The 27,433-nt window shown below is 49.3% G+C and overlaps 2 protein-coding genes across 6 annotated transcripts in view; both read left to right on the top strand.

Annotated features, from left to right (window-relative positions):
• The window catches only part of LOC141121656 (von Willebrand factor A domain-containing protein 5A-like), a 132,268-nt gene extending 123,257 nt beyond the window's left edge, over positions 1 to 9,011 (top strand). For all 3 annotated transcript variants that reach the window (XM_073611355.1, XM_073611346.1, XM_073611339.1), the window contains exon 19: positions 8,875 to 9,011. In XM_073611355.1, coding sequence (XP_073467456.1) covers positions 8,875 to 8,954 — 80 coding nt within the window. In that variant the 3' untranslated portion in view covers positions 8,955 to 9,011. The remainder of the gene's footprint in view (positions 1 to 8,874) is intronic.
• The window catches only part of LOC141121639 (von Willebrand factor A domain-containing protein 5A-like), a 101,616-nt gene continuing 83,141 nt past the window's right edge, over positions 8,959 to 27,433 (top strand). The window contains exon 1 of one of the 3 annotated variants that reach the window (XM_073611314.1): positions 8,959 to 9,084. The gene's annotated coding sequence lies outside the window, so the exon portion shown is untranslated. Of the gene's footprint in view, positions 9,139 to 20,345; positions 21,414 to 27,433 lie in introns of those variants that run through there. The other 2 variants (XM_073611304.1, XM_073611293.1) reach the window with 2 other exon arrangements.

The raw sequence follows: 27,433 nt of genomic DNA, 5'->3' as shown, positions 1-27,433 counted from the left end.
AAGAGTGGGGGTACTGTGATGGGTACAGGAGGCTGTGATGTGAGAAAATCGGACCTGTGCTTCCACTCATACGCTGATGACACTCAACTCTACTTTTGCATCACCGGACAAAAAGACCAAATATCAGAGACTAGAAAAATGCCTGACATTGATAGATGACTGTATGACCACGAGCTCCCTCAAACTCAATGGATCCAAAACAGAGCTTTTTCTCCTCCACTCAAACCGAAATACAAAAACTAAGACCCCATGGACACCACCCACCATCCTCGGACAGACCATTTCCCCAAGCACCAAAGCCAAAAGTCTCGGAGTCATCGTCGATGGATGCACAAATAGGATCAGTAGTCAACGGATCTCACCATCTTCTCCGCCTGCTACGTAGACTCATCCCCTTCATTCCAGAAGAGGACAAAGCAGCAGTAGTTGGAACAATCTTCAATTCCCGACTCGACTACACAAACTCCCTCTACATAGGACTACCTAAATACCAGATTGCACGCCTACAAGTCATCCAAAACACAACACTGCTAATGGGAAAAAAACCCTGGGAATCCATCTCCCCATCCCTGAGGAGCCTACATTGGCTAACAGTAAAGGATCGGATCACATTCAAGACCCCCTGCCTCACCCACAAATGCACACAAGGAAACGCTCCTCAATACCTATGCGAGAAAATAAAACACTACACACCCAATCGAAGTCTCCGATCAACTAACGAAAACCTCCTCCTTATTCCCAAGTCCCGCTACAAATCAAACCGAGAACGAAGATTCGCAGTCCGAGGACCATGGCTATGGAACGCTCTACCCAATAACATCCGCATGGAAGAAAAGCATCGGGCCTTCAGAAAAAAACTCAAGACCTACCTCTTCTAAGAAGCAGGACAACACAGGACGGATCTAGCGCCTTGAGGCGATTCAGTTCGCATTTGTAGCGCTATACAAGTCATTCATTCATTCATTTATTCAAGATTGTAAATCATAGCACAAACAGAAGGCTTGGACCTCCGCTGGAAGAAAGTTCTATTGACCGGACCTCTGAGAATTTTAATTCAGTACCCCTGAAATAGAGTATTAACCACTTCAGCCCCGGAAAGATTTACCTCCTTCCTGACCAGACCATTTTTTGCGATTCGGCACTGTGTCGTTTTAACTGACAATTGCGATGCTGTACTCTAACAAAATTGATGTCCTTTTTTTTTCCCACAAATAGAGCTTTCTTTTGGTGGGATTTGATCGCCTCTACGTTTTTTATTTATTGCGCTATAAACAAAAAAAGAGCCACAATTTAAAAAAAAAAAAAAATTTTTTTACTTTTTGCTATAATAAATATCCACAAAAAAATATATATATAAAAAAAACTATTTCCACAGTTTAGGCCGATTTTGTATTCTACATATTTTTGGTAAAAAAAAAATCACAAGAAATGTATATTGATTGGTTTGCGCAAAAGTTATAGCGTCTACAAAATAGGGGATAGATTTATGGCATTTTTATTTTTAATTTTTTCTTTTACTAGTAATGGCGGTTATCAGCGATTTTTATCATGACTGCGACATTGTGGCGGACAGATCGGACACTTTTGACACTATTTTGGGACCATTGTCATTTATACAGTGGTCAGAGCTAAAAATAGTCACTGATTACTGTATAAATGTCACTGGCAGGGAAGGTGTTAAACACTAGGGGGCGATCAAGGGGTTAAATGTGTTCCCTGGATGTGTTTCTAACTGTAGAACATAAATTGGCGTGCGGCAGTTGGTATGTGGTTAATCTATGGGGCAGAAGAGGTGATAATTGATAGGGGCTAACCGATCTTCTTCTAGGAGCAAGTGAACCTCTTCTTAGAATATCTGCCTAGAGTGTTCTTTCAAACCCAAATCAGGCCCGGAGATCATTCCAGTGAGAAAATAATGACACAACAGTCAAATGCCTGGAATGTTCTGCTTTTTACTTCTGTAGACAATCACTTATATAATCAAAACGACATCACAAAAAAAAGTTCAACCCTTTCATTAATATACAGACATTACGTATACATCAGATGTTTAAAAAACACCTAAAAATAAGACATGATTTCTTCATACAGAAACTATCAACAAAGGAAAAACTTTGTACGTCATTTCGGGGAAATCATGTTATTTACAAGAATTTGAAACTAACTTTTGATAGACGTCACATAAACATATTATTCTAAGATGGATACATATTCTTATAGATTTTTATAGCTAAAATAAAGGACAGCAAGCTAAATATCCCTACAATCCCCTCTTTGATCACACATGTATATATATGTATGATCTCACTTCCTTATGGCGGTATTCTCAGCTTGCTTCTGATGATACATACTGAGATAGGTTTTATTGGGAGATGAGGGATCTGAAATGTGAGTGGCTCTATTAATAAGGCACATAATAAGCTTGTACACAAGATAAAGGAAAAGGAAATTATGGCAATATCCCTTATCCAAGAGAATATCCCTCCAAATCCAAAATCAACATTTCCAAAAGGACTCCAGGTCTGGGCTATGTTGCGAGCCTCTTGTTGCAGCTTGGCCACCTCTTTTCTATGCTGAGCTATCACATCATAATAATCTGGTACCTCTATACTGGTATTGTGTACCCAAGTACAACATTCATAATCCTCAGTCATTTCACATAATCCTGTAAGGGCTGAACTCATGCTCAAATTGGCTAAGTCATGCAATTCTAGTTGTTTTCTAATAGCCCTAGTTTCAACATTAAGTTTAGAAATATCATCAGAGTTCTTTTCCATCATCTCATCAATAATTCCTGAATAATTATTTAACCTTTTCATCAAATCTATTCCCCATCCTGTCCAGGAAGGGAACCATGCCCAGGCCATATCCTTTTCAAGGAATAACTCTCTCTTGTTACGATGTTTTAATGGATACCTTGGGTGTATACTAGCTTCAAGCAAATGACTCCCATCACTATCACCTATCACCCCCATTATGGGCACCAGTGAGGCCAGATAACACCAGCCCTGGACCTCTTGTGGAATCCAGGGATAACAAGTCTTTCCACAACAAACATAAGTGTGGTTACCAAACGAGAAGGGCGTATTCACAGCAGTCTCTTGATCTACTGCTGTAACTGCTGCTAAAACCTGAAACAAATGCTGTACAGGTTTACTACTTTCATCTTCAGAGGCAAGAATCTTTTCAAAATCAGCCCGTACTCTGACCTCATCGTGGTGTGTTTGATATAAAGAACAAAACTTCCCACTAGGGGCATAGCAATTAGAAATGTTCAAAACCGATTGACTACAGATATGAGCATTTCTAGTAGAATTCCCTAAATTGAAACACCAGGTAGGATTATGACTTCTATTGATGATGTGAAAGGAATTGGTGTCATTAGTTCTTCTACTGACATTCAGAAGGTCAAGGAGAATCTCTTCTCTCTAAGAAGAGGTTCACTTGCTCCTAGAAGAAGATCGGTTAGCCCCTATCAGATGGTGGCAGCGGTGGGGCGGTCATTGTTCATGTGATGATCATCATCCAAGTTACCTACATACCTGTACGCACTCAGCCCCCTCATACCTGTACGCACCCAGCCCCCCTCATACCTGTACACACCCAGCCCCCGCATACCTGTACGCACCCAGCCCCCTCATACCTGTACGCACCCAGCCCCCTCATACCTGTACGCACCCAGCCCCCCTCATACCTGTACGCACCCAGCCCCCCTCATACCTGTACGCACCCAGCCCCCCTCATACCTGTACGCACTCAGCCCCCCTCATACCTGTACGCACTCAGCCCCCCTCATACCTGTACGCACTCAGCCCCCCTCATACCTGTACGCACTCAGCCCCCCTCATACCTGTACGCACTCAGCCCCCCTCATACCTGTACGCACTCAGCCCCCCTCATACCTGTACGCACTCAGCCCCCCTCATACCTGTACGCACTCAGCCCCCCTCATACCTGTACGCACTCAGCCCCCCTCATACCTGTACGCACTCAGCCCCCCTCATACCTGTACGCACTCAGCCCCCCTCATACCTGTACGCACTCAGCCCCCCTCATACCTGTACGCACTCAGCCCCCCTCATACCTGTACGCACCCAGCCCACCCACCTGTACGCATTCAGCCCCCCTCATACCTGTACGCACTCAGCCCCCTCATACCTGTACGCACTCAGCCCCCTCATACCTGTACGCACTCAGCCCCCTCATACCTGTACGCACTCAGCCCCCTCATACCTGTACGCACCCAGCCCCCCTCATACCTGTACGCACCCAGCCCCCCTCATACCTGTACGCACCCAGCCCCCTCATACCTGTACGCACTCAGCCCCCTCATACCTGTACGCACTCAGCCCCCTCATACCTGTACGCACTCAGCCCCCTCATACCTGTACGCACTCAGCCCCCCTCATACCTGTACGCACTCAGCCCCCTCATACCTGTACGCACCCAGCCCCCCTCATACCTGTACGCACCCAGCCCCCTCATACCTGTACGCACCCAGCCCCCTCATACCTGTACGCACCCAGCCCCCCTCATACCTGTACGCACTCAGCCCCCCTCATACCTGTACGCACTCAGCCCCCCTCATACCTGTACGCACTCAGCCCCCCTCATACCTGTACGCACTCAGCCCCCCTCATACCTGTACGCACTCAGCCCCCCTCATACCTGTACGCACTCAGCCCCCCTCATACCTGTACGCACTCAGCCCCCCTCATACCTGTACGCACTCAGCCCCCCTCATACCTGTACGCACTCAGCCCCCCTCATACCTGTACGCACTCAGCCCCCCTCATACCTGTACGCACTCAGCCCCCCTCATACCTGTACGCACTCAGCCCCCCTCATACCTGTACGCACTCAGCCCCCCTCATACCTGTACGCACTCAGCCCCCCTCATACCTGTACGCACTCAGCCCCCCTCATACCTGTACGCACTCAGCCCCCCTCATACCTGTACGCACTCAGCCCCCCTCATACCTGTACGCACTCAGCCCCCCTCATACCTGTACGCACTCAGCCCCCCTCATACCTGTACGCACTCAGCCCCCCTCATACCTGTACGCACTCAGCCCCCCTCATACCTGTACGCACTCAGCCCCCCTCATACCTGTACGCACTCAGCCCCCCTCATACCTGTACGCACTCAGCCCCCCTCATACCTGTACGCACTCAGCCCCCCTCATACCTGTACGCACTCAGCCCCCCTCATACCTGTACGCACTCAGCCCCCCTCATACCTGTACGCACTCAGCCCCCCTCATACCTGTACGCACTCAGCCCCCCTCATACCTGTACGCACTCAGCCCCCCTCATACCTGTACGCACTCAGCCCCCCTCATACCTGTACGCACTCAGCCCCCCTCATACCTGTACGCACTCAGCCCCCCTCATACCTGTACGCACTCAGCCCCCCTCATACCTGTACGCACTCAGCCCCCCTCATACCTGTACGCACTCAGCCCCCCTCATACCTGTACGCACTCAGCCCCCCTCATACCTGTACGCACTCAGCCCCCCTCATACCTGTACGCACTCAGCCCCCCTCATACCTGTACGCACTCAGCCCCCCTCATACCTGTACGCACTCAGCCCCCCTCATACCTGTACGCACTCAGCCCCCCTCATACCTGTACGCACTCAGCCCCCCTCATACCTGTACGCACTCAGCCCCCCTCATACCTGTACGCACTCAGCCCCCCTCATACCTGTACGCACTCAGCCCCCCTCATACCTGTACGCACTCAGCCCCCCTCATACCTGTACGCACTCAGCCCCCCTCATACCTGTACGCACTCAGCCCCCCTCCCACCTGTACGCACTCAGCTGGCCCCCCACACACATCTATAAACACACACACAGCTCTGCCCCCCCCCATACACATCTATAAACACACACACAGCTCTGCCCCCCCCCATACACAAACAGCCTCCTCCCTTGTACTCACAGCCCCCACTTGCAAGGTGGTCTTGCTTGTCCCAGGTCTTGGTTCCACATGTCCCTGTGCAAATAAATTGCTGGCAGCACAAACGAGGGGCGCACATACATGAAGCAACCAGAGGTGGCAGTATAGAGCCCGATATGAGCTCAGTGACACTGAACAACAGACGCTGCACAGTGCACCCTCGCACTAACACAGAGAGCCAGCACAGCTACAGAACACCTCCTGCACCAGCCACTGCCTTGTCCCGGCTCTGATAGCCGGCCTGACACCCCCCCAATGTGTGGAACATGGGGCGGACCGCCCACCCCCTGCCCCCCCCCATAGGTACAGCACTGGCGGTCGGCAAGTGGTTAATAGCATGCAATGCCAAGCTGCGATTTCCAAAGCGAGCAAAGTCCTTTCTTGTATTAGGAGAGGTATGGACTTCAGAGAGAGATATCATTTTGTAGAAATCATTAGTAAGACCTCATCTGGAATATGCAGTTAAGTTTTAGGCTCCAGTCTATAAAAAGGATATCGGGGAAATGGAGAAAGTGCAGAGAAGGGCAACCAAACTGATAAGAGGCATGGAGGAGCTCCGCTATGAGGAAAGATTAGAAGAACTGAATTTATTCTCCCTTGAGAAGAGAAGATTTAGCCTGGTTTCACACATGTGCGGTGCGAATTGAAGCTCAGGTTTCACTGGGGAGATAAAAATCTCCTGTTCAAAGGCTCATCTGCGTTTTAGCTCAGGATCAGTGAGCAGGGAGAGGGAGAGGGGGAGGTGTAGTGAGAAGGAGAAAATCCATGTTCAGAACGCAGTGCATCTGCGATGCGTTCCCATAGAAGATAAGGGGCTCGTAATTCGCACCGCAATACCCAGAAAACGCACACGCAAACGCTCAGTAGATTGCTTTAAGAAAGGCCTGGATTCTTTCCTAAATGTACATAATATAACTGCATACTTTCCAACAGTCCCGATTTTTCCCGGGACAATCACGATTTTGGGACCCTCATCCCGATCGGAGCTCGTCCCGATTAATTTACCGGGATTTTGCCTTTGTCTCAGGAAAATCGGTAATGTAGGAAAAAATGACCGGTGAGCTACAAAAAAGATGGCCGCCGCCGTCACGAGGATTATTTCCCCTTGTGTTCAGTGGAGAGCGAAGGGACAGCCAATCGGCTTCTCCCCTCTCCACTGAACACGCACACAAGAAAGCCGGGAACTGTAGCTGCCGTGCTGCTGGGGGACACAGACCGCTCTGTAAGGAGGGCTCCACTGCTGCCAGCTGCTGGGAACACTGAAGTAAGGCGGGCTCTGTTGCTGGGAGACACAGATCTGTAAAGAGGGCTCCGCTGCTGGGGGACACCAGATGTAAAGGAGGGCTCCGCTGCCGGGGGACACCAAATGTAAAGGAGGGCTCCATTGCCGGGGACACTAGATGTAAAGGAGGGCTCCACTGCCAGGGACACCAGATGTAAAGGAGGGCTCTGCTTCTGGGGGCACCTGATGTAAGGACAGATTCTGCTGGGGGCACCAGATGCAAGGGCGGACTCTGCTGGGGGTACCTGATGGCGTCTGGTGGCAGGCGATATGGCAGGTGACACGCTCAGGTTTCCCACTGATTCTGCAGTATGGTGAGTTGAATGATTTCATTCTATATTACAATGTAATAATAGTAATAATGCGCTTCAATCATCCTGACATCACAACAACCATGGTGCTGGGATGATTGAAGCTCAAACACCTGGTGTTTGGACTATCTTGCGGATCACACATTTCTATTGTGGTGTAGGATCTGGGCCTGCTGTCCCTCCATCCTTCTTTTCTTCCTTCTCCCTCCTTCCCTCCTTCTTTCCTTCTTTCTCTCTCCCTCCCTCTTTTCCCCTTTCTTTCTCCATCTCTCATTCATCTCAGACTCTAACCACACCCCCATTTGAACCACGCCCATATACGCCACGCCGACTATTTCACATAGACCACGCCAATTTTTTTTTTTGGGGGGGGGGGGACTGCGATGTAAAGGGGGTTGTATTGTAAATGGGAGCTGTACTGTAAAGAGAGGACGATAATGTAAAGAGGAGCACTGTGATGTAAAGGGGGGGGGGGGGCTGTGATGTAGAGACAAGCCGCTAATGCCGCATACACAAGAACGGACTTTCTAGCAAAAAAGGTCTGACGGAATCATTCCGCCGGACATTCCGATCGTGTGTGGGCTTCATCTGACTTTTTCTTTCGAAAATTCTGATGGACCTAGAAATAGAACATGTTTCAAATCTTTCCGACGGAATCAGTTCCTATCGGCAAAACCGCTCGTGTGTATGCTGTTCCGACAGACCAAGAACGACGCAAGGGCAGCTATTGGCTATTGAACTTCCTTTTTCTAGTCCCGTCGTACGTCAGCACGTTCTAAACGAACGGACTTTGGTGTGATCGTGTGTAGGCAAGTCCGTTTCAGCGGAACTCCATCAGAAAGACCGTCGGAGTCTATTCTGACGGAAAGTCCAGTTGTGTGTACGCGGCATAAGAAGTAAAGGGGGCTCTGTGATGTAAAGAGGGGACGGTGATGTGATGTGAGAGGGATTGTGATGTGAAGGATCTGAGTCACAGAACAAATATGAGATTTTGACCTCTGCTGGAAGAATATTTTACTGATTGGACCTCCCTGAATTTAAATTCATTACCCCTACACTAGAGGATGCACAGGAGTACCTAAAAGGGGAGACCACTGTAAAGCATCCTCCCATCCCCCTATCTGAGCTGTCTGACTGTTTATGCACAACGACTGAAGGGCAAGTGGGTAATAAATAAAATGCTGTATTACATTGTGTCTTTATATCTGCCCAGAGTTCAGCTCGGTGATTCTGAAAAGATGAATCCCAGATTGGTAATTTATCCCCCATTATTCTGCATCCGGAATAAATAAAAGTGACATTTGATGTGTCCTCAGGTTCCTCTCTGGGGGAATTTGTCAGAGTCGGGAACGAGCTGCTGAAATCCTCCGTGGACCCCAAAGTGTTCGGCCTGTAAGAGGAGACGTCTGGAGGAACCAAGATGGCGGAAGGATTCTCCTGATGGATTCTGGAATCTTCCTGGAATGTCGCTGCATCTCCTTTTTTACCTAACCAGTTTTGTGACTTTGTACTCCGCTCCTGTATCTGTGAGTGATACCAAAGTTAGATGTGTCAAGTTTACAATTTAGGGAATAATAACGGTTTGTACTATTTACTCAGTGTAGTAAAAGAGGCCGAGGACTTCTCCCTTCCTCACAGTCTCAGTATTAATCAGAGATGTGTCCTTGTCCCACTGAGTGTTCTTTCAGATATAACACTGCTCATAGCGAACCGTGTACACTATATTGTCAAAAGTATTGGGACGCCTGCCTTTACACACACACGAACTTTAATGGCATCCCAGTATTAGTCCGTAGGGTTCAATATTGGGTTGGCCCACCCTTTGCGGCTATAACAGATTCAACTCTTCTGGGAAGGCTGTCCACAAGGTTTAGGAGTGTGTCTATGGGAATGTTTGACCATTCTTCCAGAAGCACATTTGTGAGGTCAGGCACTGATGTTGGACGAGAAGGTCTGGCTCACGGTCTCCGCTCTCATTCAGGTTGAGGTCAGGACAGTCAAGTTCCTCCACCCCAAACTCGCTCATCCGTGTCTTTATGGACCTTGCTTTGTGTACTGGTGCGCAGTCATGTTGGAACAGGAAGGGGCCATCCCAAACTGTTCCCACAAAGTTGGGAGCTTAAAATTTTCCAAAATGTCTTGGTATGCTGACGCCTTAAGAGTTCCCTTCACTGGAACTAAGGGGCCAAGCCAAACCCCTGAAAAACAATCCCACAACATAATCCCCCCTCCACCAAATGATTTGGACCAGTGCACAAAGCAAAGTCCATAAAGACATGGGTGAGTTTGGGGTGGAGGAACTTGACTGCACAGAGTCCTGACCTCAACCTGATAGAACAGCTTTGGGATAAATTTAAACGGAGTCTGCGAGCTAGGCCTTCTCCGCCAGCATCAGTGCCTGAGCTCACAAATGTGCTTCTGGAAGAATGGTCAAACATTCTCATAGACAGAGGCGGACTGACAACATCCAGGGCCCCCGGACCAAATTAAGCAAGGGCCCCCTGTCAGGCCCTGCCCATGACCCGCCCTTGGCCCCACTCCTCCATTTTGCATAAAGTACAACTTCTGCCTTTTTAAAAAAAAAAAAACACTGTTTAACAGAGTCTAATGGGACCTGGAGGGAGGTCTTTCTCTGACAGTGTCAATTGGACAGTCTGTTAGAAAGTGTCCCCTCCAGGTGGGTCACCGTGGGTAGCTGGCTTCGGTAGGTGGCTGCCTGGCTCCCTGCTGTGGGCCAGTGTGTGGGTGGCTAGCTGGCATGGTGCACCCTGCTGTGGGTAGCTGTACTGGCTCCCTGCTGTGGGTGGGTGGCTGTCAGGAACTGTGCATCCTGCTGCAGGTGGCTGGCCTGGGTCCCTGCAGTGGGTCAGTGGGTGGGTGGGTGGCTGGCATGGTGCACCCTGCTGTGGCTGACAGATAAGGGGACTGATAAGGGGACAGACAGAGATGGGTGGGCTGACAGAGGGATGGGCGGACAGAGAGGGGGGGTGGACAGAGAGGGGGGCTGACAGAGAGAGGGGTGGACTGGCAGAGAGGGGGGTTGACAGAGGGGGGGCTGACGGAGGGGGAGGGGGGCTAACAGAGAGGGGTGGACTGACAGAGGAGGGGAGGCTGACAGAAAGGGGTGGACTGACACAGAGGGGGCAGATGACAGAGAGCGGAGGGGGGCTGACAGAGGGGTGGGTTGACAGATGGGGGGCTGACAGAGGGGGAGGCGGACAGAAAGAGGGGGGCTGACAGAAGGGGAGGCGGACAGAGAGGGGGGCTGACAGAGGAGGGGAGGCGGGCAGAGAGAGGGGGGCTGACGGAGGAGGGGAGGCGGGCAGAGAGAGGGGGGCTGACGGAGGGGGGTGGGTTGACAGAGGGGGGGGCTAACATAGGGGGTGGGCTGACAGAGGGGGGTGGGCTGACAGAGGTTGGGCCTGACAAAGAGGGGTGGGCTGACAGAGGGAGAGGCAGACAGAGAGAGGAGGGGCTGACAGAGAGAGGTGGGCTGACATAGGGGGGGCGGACAGAGGGGGGCAGACAGAGAGAGGAGGGGGGCTGACAGAGAGGGGTGGGTTGACAGATGGGGGGCTGACAGAGAGGGGTGGGTTGACAGAGGGGGGGCTGACAGGAGGGGGTCTGACAGAGATCGGGGGTGGACAGAGAGGGGGGGTGGACAGAGAGGGGGCTGACAGAGGGGGAGGCTAACAGAGAGGGGTGGGCTGACAGGGGAGGCTGACAGAGGGGGAGGCAGACAGAGAGAGGAGGGGTGGGCTAACAGAGGGGAGTGGGCTGACAGAGGGGGAGGCGGACAGAGAAAGGAGGGGGGCTGACAGAGAGGGGTGGGCTGACAGAGGGGGAGGCAGACAGAGAGAGGAGGGGTGGGCTGACAGAGAGGGGTGGGCTGACAGGGGGGGCTGACAGAGGGGGAGGCAGACAGAGAGAGGAGGGGTGGGCTGACAGATGAGGGGGAAGCAGACAGAGAGAGGGGGGCTGACAGAGGGGGCGCAGCTGACAGAGGGGGTAGATGAGAGAGACCTCAGAAAACACACAGTGCGCCAGAGACTCCGGCAGCAAGTGGTCATGATCACCCACAGACCAGCCCCGCCTGGCCGCATCCACACGTGATCAGCTCAGAAGAGCCAATTGCAGGACGCTTGCGTGGACTACAAGTCCCAGAATGCCACAGTGTGCGGCCACACATGAGCCTGTGCGGCCAATCACATGATGTTGACGTGGACTACAAATCCCCAATTGCCACCACATGCGCCCAGTCGCCGCAGCCGTGCCCCTGGCCGACTTCCTTAAAGTGGGGGTTCACCCACACCGCCAAAAAAAAAAATATTAAAAGCCAGCAGCTACAAATACTTCAGCTGCTGACTTTTAATACATGGCCACTTACCTGTCCCAGGGTCCAGCGATGTCAGCAGGGGACGCTGAGAACTCACTCGGTTCTCGGCAGCTGCCGCCGCCATCCTAGGTGAGGGAATCAGGAAGTGAAGCGTTGCGGCTTCACTTCCCGGTTCCCTACTGCGCATGCGCGAGTCGCGCTGCGCGTCCCTAGTGGTCCCCGCTCTTTGCTGGGAGCTGTGTGTACCCAGCAGACAGCACGGTCGGGACGGAAAGAGGCATAGACTCCCATGGGAGTCTATGCCGGAAGTGGGTGCAAATACCTGTCTTAGACAGGTATCTGCACCCCCCTCCCCCCTGAAAGGTGACAAATGTGACACTGGAGGGGGGGAGGGTTCCGAAAAGCGTAAGTTCCATTTTTGTGTGGAACTCCGCTTTAAAGAATAAAAAAATCGTCAGCCGGCAGACTGAGCCGTTCATGGGGCCCTCCTGACTACGGGCCCTCGGTCGGTGCCTGAGTGACCGAATGGTCAGTCCACCCCTGCCATGGACACACTCCTAAACCTTGTGGACGGCCTTCCCAGAAGAGTTGAGGCTGTTATAGCTGTAAAGGGGGGACCAACTCAATATTGAACCCTACGGACTAAGACTGGGATGCCATTGAAGTTCATGTGTGTGTAAAGGCACATGTCCCAATACTTTTGGTAATATAGTGTATATACACAAATGTTTTTCCTTTCATTTCTATTTCAAACTGAACTCTGCTCTCTGAACTTTAGCCCCTCTGACACACTAGATCAAGTGTGCAAAGCATGCAATAATATCACAGAAAATCACTGAAAGTAATACCTGATAATCAGTAATAATACCGTATCCAAGAAAACAGACACTGATCTAGTTAGTAAAGGACATGATAAGCAATGAGGCAAGCATGACAATGGATTAGCAAAGGTAATAGCGCAATTTAGCATACAGAGAGATTAGTAATAATAAGGACTAGGCATAAGATGACATTGGTGTCCAGATCAGCATAAACAATAGTAAGGTCACCCAAAAGTGTAACAGTGGGCAGCAATACGCTTGATTTACCGAATACAGGAGACAATACTGCTGAAGTGCATTAACAGTGACAATCAGTGGCGGCTGGTGCTCAAAATTTTTGGGGGGCCGCAAACAAAATGAAAAATTCTGAAAAAACCCCATTAATTGCAGCCTCACTGTGCCCATCAAATGCAGCCACTGTGCCCATCGATTGTCACCACTGTGCCATCAAACGCAGCCACTGTGCCATCAAACGCAGCCACTGTGCCCATCAATTGTCACCACTGTGCCATCAAACGCAGCCACTGTGCCCATCAATTGCCGCCACTGTGCCCATCAATTGCCGCCACTGCACCATCAAATGCAGCCACTGTGCCCCATAAAATGCAGCCACTGTGCCTCATAAAATGCAGCCACTGTGCCCATCAATTGCTGCCACTGTGCCCATCAATTGCCACCACTGTGCCCATCAAACACAGCCACTGGGCCATATCAAATGCTACCAGTGTGCCCCCCCCCCCCGCCCGCCGTCTGCACTTCCCTGTCTCGGTGGGATAGCTCCTCGATGTCTTCTTCCGTCCTCTCCTCCCGTCCTCTGCTATGATTGGACGCCTGGCATCCAATCACAGCACCTGTTGTTTCAGCCAATCAGGTGACAGGTAACAGATCCGAGCACCTGATTGGTGGAGAGGCGGTTTAGTGTTAGGAAAGCGAATATTCATGCGCTTTTCTGACACAGCTGAGTGACCTGCAAGCGCCCAGCATGGCGCTCGCAGGTCACCTTTTTTGACACCTATTTGAGCCTATGGCTCTAATCGGGTGCTTCAAAAACACCCCCCGCCGCTGTAATTCAGGCGCCCGGCATCCGAAAAGGGGCCGGGCGCCTGAATAGGGGGTGGCAGTGGCGGCCATGGATAGATTCATGCAATGCATGAATCTATCTATTGGTGCTAGAGGGGGTGGCTGGAGAGAGGGGGTGGTGCCCGTGCGCCCTTATGGACGCACCCCACTGGTGACAATGCCAGGCCTAGACCCAGGGCTGCTGATAGAAAATGCGGGGCCCCATACAGCTTACCTAACTGGCAATATTTGACTAAAAGTACACTAAAATCATTATTAGGAAAGGCAACAAAGAGTTCCATGGGGCTTTTTAGGTGCAGCACAAAAGTATAGAAGAATTACCGTATTTATCGGCATATAACACGCACCTTAATTTTAAGAGGGAAGTTTCAAGAAAAAAACTTGAATTTTAAATACAGAACTTTGAAGCAAAATAAGCGTCAGTGCCCATTAATGCAGCCTGATCAGTGCCCATCTGCAGCCTCTCCATTGCCCATCAATGCAGCCTCACCATTGCCCATCAATGCAGCCTCACCATTGCCCATCAATGCAGCCTCACCATTGCCCATCAATGCAGCCTCGCTATTGTAGGATCACACAGAGGGATCTCCGGTGTACCCAGTACTCGCAGTCACACACAGTCCCGCCTCCTGGACCGGCTCATATGATAGACAGAACACTGGTCCAATGCCAGGACATGTGACAACTATCCTAGGAGCCGGTCCAGGAGGTGGGACTGTGTTTGACTGCAGGCGCTGAGTAAACAGGAGATCCCTCTGTGTAATGCGGCGGTGCTCCCCCCCCTCTCGTTCCCCTCTGAGGCAGCCCAATATCACGCACACATGATTTTCAGGGGAAAAAGTGTGTGTTATACGTCGATAAATACGGTAGATAAAAATTACAATATTTATTGAAAAAAATTTGTTAAAACAATGTGTCCACATAAAACCAAGTACCCTCATAACCCTTTTCTCATAATCCTTCTATCCTTAGCGGCATCGTGGTAGTGAATCCCAACATGTTTCACTCGTTGTGCTTCTTCAGGGTATGTACTGTCCGCTATAAGGTCATGGCACTACATCGAATAAAGACAAAGTATAAATATACATCGATCTTACAATAGTTGTATGCATATATTCAAGCATTATTGAATAAATGTAGTAGAAAGGCAGAGGGAGAGAGACGCTTCCCAGCTGCCAGGCCCCCTGTTGAACTGAAGGAGAGCTGGCCCGGTACAGGAGGACCAGTGATACAGCCTTACCACTGGCCCTGCCGACTGGATGTGTACTGTGCGTAAAAATGAAAGAAAGGGGAGAATAAATCAAAAAGGACTTGCAGGATGGTTTTGCTGGAGGGGCAGTCCTTTATGTTGTTCTTCTGCCATTAATTGTTGGGGCCCTTTAAGAAGTGGTGGTGCACTTAACAACACTTCTAGCAAACCAGACCAGGTGCGGTATACATGTGCTACTGGTGCAGTGTAGATGCGGGTCAAATGCAGTGACAGTTCAGTATAACTTCAGTATAGGGTTGGTATCGGTATAGGATACGGTATAAATGTTGTATGGATTGAGTGCACTTGGCGTCTTGCTCTTTGTGGCTCAGTCTCTGTTAGCAGTATCAATAATGGGCGGATAGCCCCCTCATCAGTTCCCAGGATGCTTCTGTGATTGCTCGCTGTAGAAGGGTGACCCCTCAGCTTCAATCTGAAAGCCTCTGGTGATCAGCGATGGGAAGCACAGATAGTGGACACTCCAGCCTCTCTACAGCAGCGGTGCCGGATCTGCGATCTGGGTGGTGCTTGGCTACCTCCGGGTGTCCTAGTCTCAGGATTGCGTGTCCCCTGGTAGGTGAAAGGTGCTCTCTGTCTCTCACTCCTCGGCGTCAAGAGGAAGAACTTTTCCTGGGCAGTTCAATAAAAAAATCCACTCCCCCTATTGCAGTGTCTATGTTTTTGGAAGTCTAAAGAGTCTACAGGTCCCATTATATGGCTGCAGTCCCAAACTACAACTCCCAGAATTCTTAGCGCTCTGCATAGAAGTCTATGGGCCAGCTTGGCTCTAGCTTTCCTCCTGCTGGCCAGAGAAGAATGGTGCAGCATAAGCATCAGTATTTCAGTAAAGAATTAAAGCAAACTGGTTGTAAAGAGGGAAATGTCTCCTTTTCCATGTTTCTGTAGTCCAGCACCTAGATACAAGTAGAATGGGACCCATAGACCTTCTACACTGCATTTCCCAGCATCCAATGAGAACAAAGGAAAGTGGTGAAGCAGCTTTTTAGAGACTGCAGAGGAGGCCTCGCTGTCAGGGCTGGGCTCAGCCCTCCCTTCTCTGACCTGACCGCTCAGCTGTCGGCTAATTGCCAGCTCTCATCTATCTCCACAGTTACTCAGCTGTTGATGATATCCTGCTCGTCAATCCTGCCTACTTAAGCCATCCAGTCCAGAGGAGCTCTGCCTTCACCTTGGTCAACATCATCTCCTGTTTAAAAACTGGCTTTGTTGACATCCCTTCTGGCTCCAGATCCTGCTTGCTGTTCCTCTACATTGATCCCTGACTTCTGGCTTGGCTGACTATTTGTTCCGGTTACTAAACTTTGGCTATGTTTTGACTACAGTATGTTTGTTCTTTTTCCTTTTATTTTTAAACAGGTGTGATTTAACTGTACTTCTGTCTCAGTCTTATTTCATGGTTTCTGACACTCGCTCTCTCTCTCTGTGCTGTGGGATTCCATGCATCTAAATCAGCCGCAGCCACATGCTGTAAAGTCTGCTGGTGTTCCCTCCATCAGCCCTCTGCCTCGTGGTAGCTGCATGTTCATCACCAAGGGACTCCTGCACTTTGCAGCAGTATCACAAAGGTCTGGTGAGAGGGCTAATTGCCCAAATACAACATGCACTGTCAGCAGGGACTGAGCCACTGGAAGCAGAATAAACATTATATAGCTCCTTACTGCACACAAGTTTACCAAAACTATTGCTAGGTGCACCCATGTCATATAAAGGGCCCCAACCATAGCCGGCAGAAGAATACAACAAAGGACTACTTGCTTTAAAGTCATTCCACAAGGATTCTAATGAAAAATCATTTAAAGAGCACCTCCCCTACATTGGCCTAGGCTTAGCACAACTACTTTGTTGCAATTTGGCAGCATAGTCTCCTGAATGCAGTTATTTCCATATTCACCGCTGCCCAATGCTGCAGTGCGGGTGGTAGATAGAAGATAAGAAGATTTATTGTCATTAAAAAGCAAATTCACAATGAAATTACATAATTCGCAATGAAATTACAATGGTATCACTACCTTTAATGCCAACTTTACTAAGTAAGATCTCCTTTATCCCCTGCTAGTTATTGTTTATACTTTGTGCTAAATGGTGTTATTATCTTTGTTAATCCATTTTCATGCTTTCTTTGTTACCTGCCATATCGGGTGACAATATATTAAGTTTACCTTTACAAACTGGTTCAGTGTCTGTTTTCTTGGACATTATTTTCAGTTACTTTCTCTAATATTATTGCATGTATTTTGTACACTCAACTTAGTGTGTCGGAGGGGCTGAAGTTCCCATGGAGGTCGAGGCCCACCTTGTCCAATAACTCAGTGTAGGTCCCCATCCCTAGATGCATCCGAAATCAGGTTCCTGTATATCAAAAAATGTGCTAATGGGTAAAACCAATCAATGCAAGGCAGTGCCGCTGGGTATACCAAGGTGTAGGTGGGGCCTCTGTGCAGGTACCCACCCATGAGGGAACTTTGACTTGCACACAATGTTTCATGTTATAGCCTTTTACATGCAGCTTACCAATTTTTATTGTTGATATGCAGATTCCCCCTCATGGTCTGTCCCTGAGTCAGCACATAATGGAAAGTGCTACATCTAGTTATCACCAGGACAGGAATCAATGGGAAATCTTCACATAGGGGACATGTGTTCCCTTCACTATAGATACATTTCCTTTCACTTTCTCATGTCACCAAGTCAGGAAGTGAAGGAAAATCTAACTATAGGACATAAACAGCAACAAAAAAAGCAATTCTTTATCCAAAGCCGGCTTTAAATATACTTAGTTGCCTGAAGTCACTACTATATCACATATACTAAAACTGAATTCATTTCTAACACTTTATTTTTCACTCATATACATGACCTGCTTGTGGCAAATGTCCACAGTCAGTAATTACCCAGCTCACTGCAGTACACAGACCCAGTACTCCCCCCCGTGGCGGCCTCGCCATCGCACAATAAAAATGGAGCCTTGCTACAAAAGCCCTGTTTACAAATGAGACAAGCAGAACTAGCAGCCAACCCAGCCTGTCACTTCTGTCTCTGACCGCTCAGCACAAAACTCTCCGCTCTCTTGTGTACGGCAGAGGATTCGTGTCACATGTTACTCCACGGGGGGCGGAGGGTTGGCAGCGGCTGATCTCTTCCTGTTGTGTTCAGTGGAGAGGGGAGGGGTCTCCAATCCCTGCAGCCACTGAAGAGAGAAGCTGATTGGCTGCCCTCTCCTCTCCACTGAACACAAGGGAAAACAATACTCGTAGCAACGGCGGCGGCCATCTTTCTGTAGCCCGCTGCCGTTTTTAGCCATAAACATTCCCGATTTTTCCAGGACAAAAGCAAAATCCCGGGAAAATAATCGGGACAAGCTTAAATCGGGATGTCCCGGGAAAATCGGGACTGTTGGCAAGTATGGGTGGGTGTGTATGTGGCAGTGGACTGTGTCAGTGGTTTTTTATTTTTAATAATTGATTTTTCACAATTTAATTTGTTTCTTAATTTTTTTTTCACAATGCTTTTTGGGGTGGGGAGTGGTGTCAGTAGTTTTTTATTTTTATTTTTTTACACTTTTGAATTTTTTAAAAAAATTTTTATATTTTCTGGGGGGCTTTGGTGAGATGTCAGCATATACACTTGTTAATTTTTTATACTTCAAAGCAGTTTGAGAATTCTCCCATTAAAATCAATGCAATTTGGTCCACCACAAAATGGCCGCCAGCCGGAACCCTAATTACAAGGACAGATTGTTTAGTGTTGATGGGGATGCTAGGAGCGGAAGCTGTTTGCAGAGACGTCTGTGGGGACAGAGTCGGTCTTCACAGCTGTTCCCCACCGCACCGATTATTCCCGGGATATCGGGGGGCGCTTCCAGGTGTGCGGGAGCCGCCGCAGAAATGTGGGGGTCTCCCGCACCTCGACTTGAGATGTCTGAAAATGCCTCAGCGTGAAAGGGATCTAATAGCTGTCTTTGCACACGTACGGGGGAAGCCACACGTGCACAGATGTGCCGCAGGGTCCAGTTGAGCCGTTGTTTCATCAGATTCGGCGACACCGCCATCTTTCTACACCCCGCACTCCTCACAGTAAGGATACACTGAGAAGGGGGAAAGCGAACATCTTGTTACACCCACCAGAGTTTTGCATTTTTCACTTATTTTTAACAGTAAAGAGAGTTTATATAGTGAAATACAGGACTTAGAACTCCGTCTGACTGGTTAGATGTTGAATTTTAAAAGCAACGGCAAGCCTGCTGATCTCACAGGTTTGCTAATCTGACAGAAGATCGCTGCTTTTTAAAAATTAACATCTAACCAGTCAGACGGAGTTCTAAATCCTGTATTTCACTATATAAACTCTCTTTACTATTAAAAATAAGTGAAAAATGCAAAACTCTGGTGGGTGTAACAAGATGTCTGTTTCCCCCTTCTCAGTGTACCCTTACTATGGAGGAGTGCGGGGTGTAGCAAGATGGCGGCGACAGAACGTCACTTCCGTTACACATTCTGACGGGTTGCCGAATCTGACGAAACACCCATGAAATGTTATTCTCGCTTAGGCAAGAAATGCGGAAGTGTTGTTTTGTAGCACAAAAAAATCTTTAAATACAAAATAAAATAATACGAAGGTATATCCAATTGTGGCAGAGGGAAGGGGGAGGAGGCAGGGCCATAAAGAGTATGAGTTCAGGGTAAAGGTCGCCTGATAGTAAAGGATGGCGAGAGCTGTGCCCACATTTTACAGTGACAAAGGCACAATCAAAGATAGTCACTAATTGACTTCAATGCAATTCAAGGTTTAAGTATGTCTTATGTCTTAGTATGCATCCTCTGATCACTACTCATCAGTTTCACTTTAACCACTTCCGGACCGCCACACGCCGATATACGTCCTAACTTTGAAGAGGAATATCGTTGTTAGGGCAGCAGCTAGCTACCATAACCCCGGTATCCTCTTCTTCGGCCGGCGGTGCGGTTTCCAATAATAGTGGTCTCTGCGGCATATTCGCTGTTAGATCACTTTTATCGGCGGCGGGAGAGGGCCCCCCCTCCCGTCGCGCTCTGGTGCCCTCCGCCGCTTACCGGAGCTGTCGGAAGCAGCGGAGGCGATCAGATGTTTTCCCTTCCTGGGTATGGAGACAAGTGAGGGGAAGATGGCCCCCACCCATCTCCATAACAATGCAGGGTGAAAGCGACGTCCTAACGTCACTTCCGCCCATAGCTCTTAACAGGCAATTTTTTTTTTTTTAAATAACAATTTTTTTTTTTTTTTTTTATTATTATTGCATCTAAGTGTAAATATGAGATCTGAGGTCTTTTTGACCCCAGATCTCATATTTAAGAGGTCCAGTCATGCTTTTTTTTCTATTACAAGGGATGTTTACATTCCTTGTAATAGGAATAAAAGTGACACATTTTTTTTTTTCAAAGAACAGTGTAAAAATAAAAAATAAAAGGTATAATAAATAAGAAAAAAAAATTTTTAAACGCGCCCCGTCCCGAAGAGCTCGCGTGCAGAAGCGAACGCATACGTGAGTAGCACCGCATATGAAAACGGTGTTCAAAGCACACATGTGAGGTATCACCGCGATCGGTAGAGCGTGAGCAATAATTCTAGCCCTAGACCTCCTCTGTAGCTAAAAGCATGCAACCTGTAAAATTTTTTAAACGTCGCCTATGGAGATTTTTAAGGGTAAAAGTTTGTCGCCATTCCACGAGGGGGCGCAATTTTTAAGCGTGACATGTTGGGTATCAATTTACTCAGGGTAACATTATCTTTCACAATCTAAAAAAAAAGTGGGCTAACTTTACTGTTGTCTTATTTTTTAATTAAAAAACGTGCGCTTGTAAGAATGCTTCGCAAATACAGTGTGACAGAAATTATTGCAACGAGCGCCATTTTATTCTCTAGGGTGTTAGCAAAAAAAAAAAGTATAATGTTTGGGGGTTATAAGTCATTTTCTAGCAAAAAAACCTGTTTAACTTGTAAACAACAAATCTCAGAAAGAGGCTCGGTCCTTAAGTGGTTAACAGGTTTTACGTATTGCTTGGGGCTGCACTTTATAATCCTGACACTTCCCATCTCTGAGTCTTATTATTGTATCCTGTTACTTGTTTGTTTTTTTGCCAGCTATAACCTGTCATGTGGGGAGGGATTGCTGGCTTCATGCCGCACACTGCTGGTAAACCAGACCGTACAGTAATCAGAGTCATGGATCTTGTACTACGCCCCCCTCTATGTTCCCTCCTTTCCCCCTGCAGGACACTCCCTGCAGTGAATACACAGAGATCATCGCACTCCCAGCACACCAGGAAGAGCGACACAGAGAGAGCAGATAAGGAAACATCGTACTGTACAGAGGTACCGTATACATCATACATGTGTTCTATACATTATATATAGACAGACACTGTATATACATTATATATAGACAGACACTGTATATACATTATATATAGACAGACACTGTATATACATTATATATAGACAGACACTGTATATACATTATATGTAGACAGATGCTGTATATACATTACATATAAACAGACTCTTTTTACATAGCTCCCAACTGTCCCTGATTTGGAGCAATGTCCCTCTGTCCCTCATTCATCCTCATTTGTCCCTCATTTTGGTCCGATCTATATAGATGTATATAAAATGCACTTTTTATCTATCAAAAAGTGTTTTCCAGCTCTAAACCTTTCATCTGATTTCTAAATTGCTGCATTTGTAAATTCCAAAAGCCAATCTAAAGGAATAGTAGTGGTAAAAAAAGCACTTGTGGGTTTAACCAATCTTGTTTTTTTGTACAATTCTCCTTTAAGGGGGCGTGGCAAGGGGTGTGTCCTATGCCTGCATACTTTTGCTGATAGGTGTCCCTCATTCCCATCTCAAAAAGTTGGGAGGTATGTGTATATACATTACATATAGACAGACGCTGTATATACATTATATATAGACAGACATTCTATATACACATAGTTGCCAACTGTCCCAGATTTCCCGGGACATTCCCGGGACTTGGACTCCATTCCCGAATTTGTGGTGTCCGGGGAAATGTCCCGAAAAATCCGGTTCTCGATTTTCGAAACCGCCGCCTGATGTGAGGGGGAGCTCCACTGGAGACACCTGATGTGAGGGGGGGCTCCGCCGGGGACTCCTGATGTGAGGGGGGGCTCCACTGGGGACACCTGATGTGAGGGGGGCTCCACTGGGGACACCTGATGTGATGGGGGGGTCCACTGGGGACACCTGATGTGAGGGGGAGCTCCGCCGGGGACTCCTGATGTGAGGGGGGCTCCACTGGGGACACCTGATGTGAGGGGGGGCTCCACTGGGGACACCTGATGTGAGGGGGAGCTCCGCCGGGGACACCTGATGTGAGGGGGGGCTCCGCCGGGGACTCCTGATGTGAGGGGGGGCTCCACTGGGGACACCTGATGTGAGGGGGGGCTCCACTGGGGACACCTGATGTGAGGGGGAGCTCTGCCGGGGACTCCTGATGTGAGGGGGAGCTCAGCTTGGGACACCTGATGTGAGGGGGGTCCACTGGGGACACCTGATGTGAGGGGGGCTCCGCCGGGGACTCCTGGTGTGAGGGGGGACTCCGCCGGGGACTCCTGGTGTGAGCGGGGGCTCCGCCGGGGACTCCTGGTGTGAGGGGGGGCTCCGCCGAGGACTCCTGGTGTGAGGGGGGGCTCCGCTGGGGGCACCTGATGCAAGGACGGACTCTGCTGGGACATCTGATGAAAGGACGGACGGCTGGTAGCAGACGACGTGGCTAATGACACGCTCATGGATCCCACTGATTCTGCATTATGGTGAGTTGAATGATTTCATTTTATATTACAATGTAATAATAGAAATAATGCACTTCAATCATCCTGACACCATAACAACCATGGTGCCGGGATGATTGAAGTGCTAACACCAGGTGTTTGGAGTATCTTTATCTGCTGATTGTTAAACTTTCTAGAATACACATATTTTTATTGTTGTGTAGGATCTGGGGCTGCTGTCCCGTCATTTCCCTCTCCCCCTCTAATCCCTCCCCCCCTCTCTCCCTCTCCATCCCTCATTCATCTCAGACTCTAACCACACCCTCTTGAGCCACGCCCATGTAAACCAAGCCCATTTTTCGCCGCGGTGCGCTTCGCGACGCGCTTCGCGACGCGCTTCGCGACGCGCTTCGCGACGCACTTGTATATTTTTGCTAAGCCACGCCTACAGACGAATGCCCCCCCCTAATTATTGGACGGCTCCGCCTACAGCCACAAAAATGTCCCACATTTTTTTTTACAATGTTGGCAACTATGTATACATTACATGGCAGTGCCTCCACCCAGGACAAGGCCTCTGTGTACAGAGAGAATTCCCTTCCTGGGAAATTAACCCGGAATCTTATCAAAGTAATTGGGAGCAGAATAACTACTGCAACCAGCAAATAGCATTACCCATAATTATATAGATGCACATTAGTAAAGAAATGATACAAGCTTTAGATAAGAAAAGATTAATAATGGTACAAAAATCCAATGTGCAGACATGTACTATATAATCAGCAGGGCCTGATAGAAGTCCTGGTGGAATTGTGCGCACATATACCGTATACATATATATAGTTATTAATAAATATACCTACAGATGAATGTTGCAGCAAAGTCCAGTTGCAGGGGTCCCTGAGGATGATCACTATGTTGTGTCCATCTTGGTGTCAGAGTCCTGAAGACAAGATCAGCAGTGATGAGGGTATCCTCCAACTGTTGTCCAACAAGCCTGGGATGCAGCTTCTCACCAGCAGATACTGTGGTGTGGCACTGTAATTCAGTCAGCCTATCTACTCTGCATTTTAGCCCCTCGCTAGTAGTCTCTAATCTGCCATGCAACCGGACCTCTAACTAGCTGTCGTTGAATGCCTAACCTGGCTCTAGCCTAGACATTTCATAAAGCTCAATTGGCCGCCACGTGGTGCGAAGCAGTGGATTGCCTTGCACGGCACTGCGCTGACATAACTACATAGTTAGTGTGGTTAAAAAAAACACACAAGTCCATCTAGTTACTTTACACACAGTTGACCCAGAGGAAGGGAAAAAAAACCCTGAATAAAGCATGATCCAATTTGCTCCAGCAGGGGAAAAAATTCCTTCCTGACCCCCCTAGAGACAATCGGATGTTACCTGGATAAACTTCACCTATAAATATTAGTATCCAGTTATATTGTGTGTAGCTAGGAAAAAATCCAGACCTTTCTTAAAACAACTTAATGAGATGGCCGGAGCCACCTCTGGAGGGAGTCTATTCCACATTTTCACAGCTCTTACTGTGACAAAACCTTTTCGTATTTGGAGATGAAATCTCTTTTCCTCTAGACGTAAAGAGTGCCCCCTTGTCCTCTGTGGTGACCTTAAAGTGAATAACTCAACACCAAGTTCACTATATGGACCTGTTATGTATTTGTACATGGTGATCATATCCCCCCACCCCCCCTTAATCTCTTCTTCTCCAGGGAGAATAAATTCTGTTCCTCTAATCTTTCCTCATAGCTGAGCTCCTCCATGCCTCTTATTAATTTGGTTGCCCTTCTCTGCACTTTCTCCAGTTCCCTGATATCCTTTTTGAGAACAGGTGCCCAAAACTGACCTGCATATTCCAGATGTAGTGTTGCCAACCCCCCGAAGTAAAATTTACTGGCAGGCTGGCATGGACTGGCCATTGGGACTACCGGGAGTTTCCCGGTGGGCCGATGGCTCAGTGGGCCAGTCAGGTGCGGTCCTGGAGCCGCTCCTCTCTGACAGTGAGTGATCGCGATTTCACTCCTGTCAGGAGGAGCTGCTTCCGTCACTTGCTGGAGAGAGCATTAGGCGTTATGCTCCCTCCAGCCTGCAGGGGGAGATGGACAGCCGGCAGACTTTCCTTCCTCTCTCCCCTTAGCACTTATTATCACATGACTAGAGAGAGGAACGAGAAGCTGCCTTCAAAACGGTGAGTACATGTGGGAGGGGGAGGAGAGGGCAGTCCAGCCCTGCAGGTAGGACCCCAAAATTTACAAACGCTACCACTTTTTTAATGGCAAAAATCATGACATTTACTGGCAGAGCCACTTTTTTTACTGCCACTATCAATATGTAAACTATAAACATGTAGCTAGTGCTATAGCAATATGTTTAATGTGTTAAACAAAAGTCAAAAACCATATTTCTTCATTTACATGGCACAGGAGGGGGTCAGAGGCTGTGCGGACAGAGTACAGGGGTCAGAGGCTGTACAGACAGGGCACAGGGGTCAGAGGCTGTGCGGACAGAGTACAGGGGGTCAGAGGCTGTGCGGACAGGGTACAGGGGTCAGAGGTTATGCGGACAGGGTACAGGGGTCAGAGGCTGTGCGGACAGAGTACAGGGGGTCAGAGGTTGTGTGGACAGGGTACAGGGGTCAGAGGCTGTGCGGACATGGTACGGGGGTCAGAGGCTGTGTGGACAGGGTGCAGGGGTCAGAGGCTGTGGGGACAGGGCACAGGGGTCAGAGGCTGTGTGGACAGGGTACAGGGGTCAGAGGCTGTGCGGACATGGTACAGGGGTCAGAGGCTGTGCGGACAGGGTACAGGGGTCAGAGGCTGTGCGGACAGAGTACAGGGGTCAGAGGCTGTACAGACAGGGCACAGGGGTCAGAGGCTGTGCGGACAGAGTACAGGGGGTCAGAGGCTGTGCGGACAGGGTACAGGGGTCAGAGGTTATGCGGACAGGGTACAGGGGTCAGAGGCTGTGCGGACAGGGCACAGGGGTCAGAGGCTGTGCAGACAGAGTACAGGGGTCAGAGGTTGTGCGGACATGGTACAGGGGGTCAGAGGTTGTGCGGACAGGGTACAGGGTTCAGAGGCTGTGTGGACAGGGCACAGGGGTCAGAGGCTGTGTGGACAGAGTACAGGGGTCAGAGGCTGTGTGGACAGGGTACAGGGGTCAGAGGCTGTGCGGACATGGTACAGGGGTCAGAGGCTGTGTGGACAGGGTGCAGGGGTCAGAGGCTGTGGGGACAGGGCACAGGGGTCAGAGGCTGTGTGGACAGGGTACAGGGGTCAGAGGCTGTGCGGACATGGTACAGGGGTCAGAGGCTGTGCGGACATGGTACAGGGGTCAGAGGCTGTGCAGGCAGATTACAGGGGTCAGAGGTTCTGCGGACATGGTACAGGGGTCAGAGGCTGTGCGGACATGGTACAGGGGTCAGAGGTTCTGCGGACATGGTACAGGGGTCAGAGGCTGTGCGGACAGAGTACAGGGGGTCAGAGACTGTGCGGACATAGTACAGGGGTCAGAGGCTGTGCGGACAGGGTACAGGGGGTCAGAGGCTGTGCGGACATAGTACAGGGGTCAGAGGCTGTGCGGACAGGGTACAGGGGTCAGAGGCTGTGCGGACATGGTACAGGGGTCAGAGGCTTTTTTTACTGCCACTGCAAAAAAGTACCTACAATGCCTGTTTTCAGTGCTAAACAGTGCAAATATCAATATGTAAACTATAAACATGTAGCTAGTGCTATAGCAATATGTTTAATGTGTTAAACAAAAGTCAAAAACCATATTTCTTCATTTACATGGCACAGGAGGGGGTCAGAGGTTGTGCGGACAGAGTACAGGGGGTCAGAGGTTGTGCGGACAGAGTACAGGGGGTCAGTGGTTGTGTGGACAGAGTACGGGGGTCAGAGGTTATGCGGACATGGTAAAGGGGGTCAGAGGCTGTGCGGACAGAGTACAGGGGGTCAGAGGCTGTGCGGACAGAGTACAGGGGGTCAGAGGCTGTGCGGACAGAGTACAGGGGGTCAGTGGTTGTGTGGACAGAGTACGGGGGTCAGAGGTTATGCGGACATGGTAAAGGGGGTCAGAGGCTGTGCGGACATGGTACAGGGGTCAGAGGCTGTGCGGACAGAGTACAGGGGTCAGAGGTTGTGCGGACAGAGTACAGGGGGTCAGAGGCTGTGCGGACATGGTACAGGGGGTCAGAGGTTGTGCGGACATGGTAGAGGGGTCAGAGGCTGTGCGGACATGGCAAAGGGGGTCAGAGGTTGTGCGGACAGAGTACAGGAGCGGGTCAGTCTTTGTGGATCGTTCTGCTCCTGCTCAGTCGCTCTGTCTATCTGTCCTCCCTCCTCCTCCATACTTGGCTCAGTATAGCACAATACATATCTGAGGTGACGTCTGACTGACCTGGATTGATGGATGGAATTTGAAGCGGCTTTCCTTTTCTAGTCCTTATGGATACATGCTCTGAGCAGCAGGAAGCAACTCTGCAATGTGATATCAGGAATCAGGATCCTTCGTGTTGTTTTGCTGCCAAGTAGCAGGACAGTGACCCTGCAGCATGCTGACCTAGCAGCGGGCACAGCGCACTGAGAT

Source organism: Aquarana catesbeiana, linkage group LG01 (assembly GCF_042186555.1).
Source record: "Aquarana catesbeiana isolate 2022-GZ linkage group LG01, ASM4218655v1, whole genome shotgun sequence".
NCBI lineage: Eukaryota > Metazoa > Chordata > Amphibia > Anura > Ranidae > Aquarana > Aquarana catesbeiana.
This window is presented reverse-complemented; position numbering and strand designations above follow the sequence as displayed.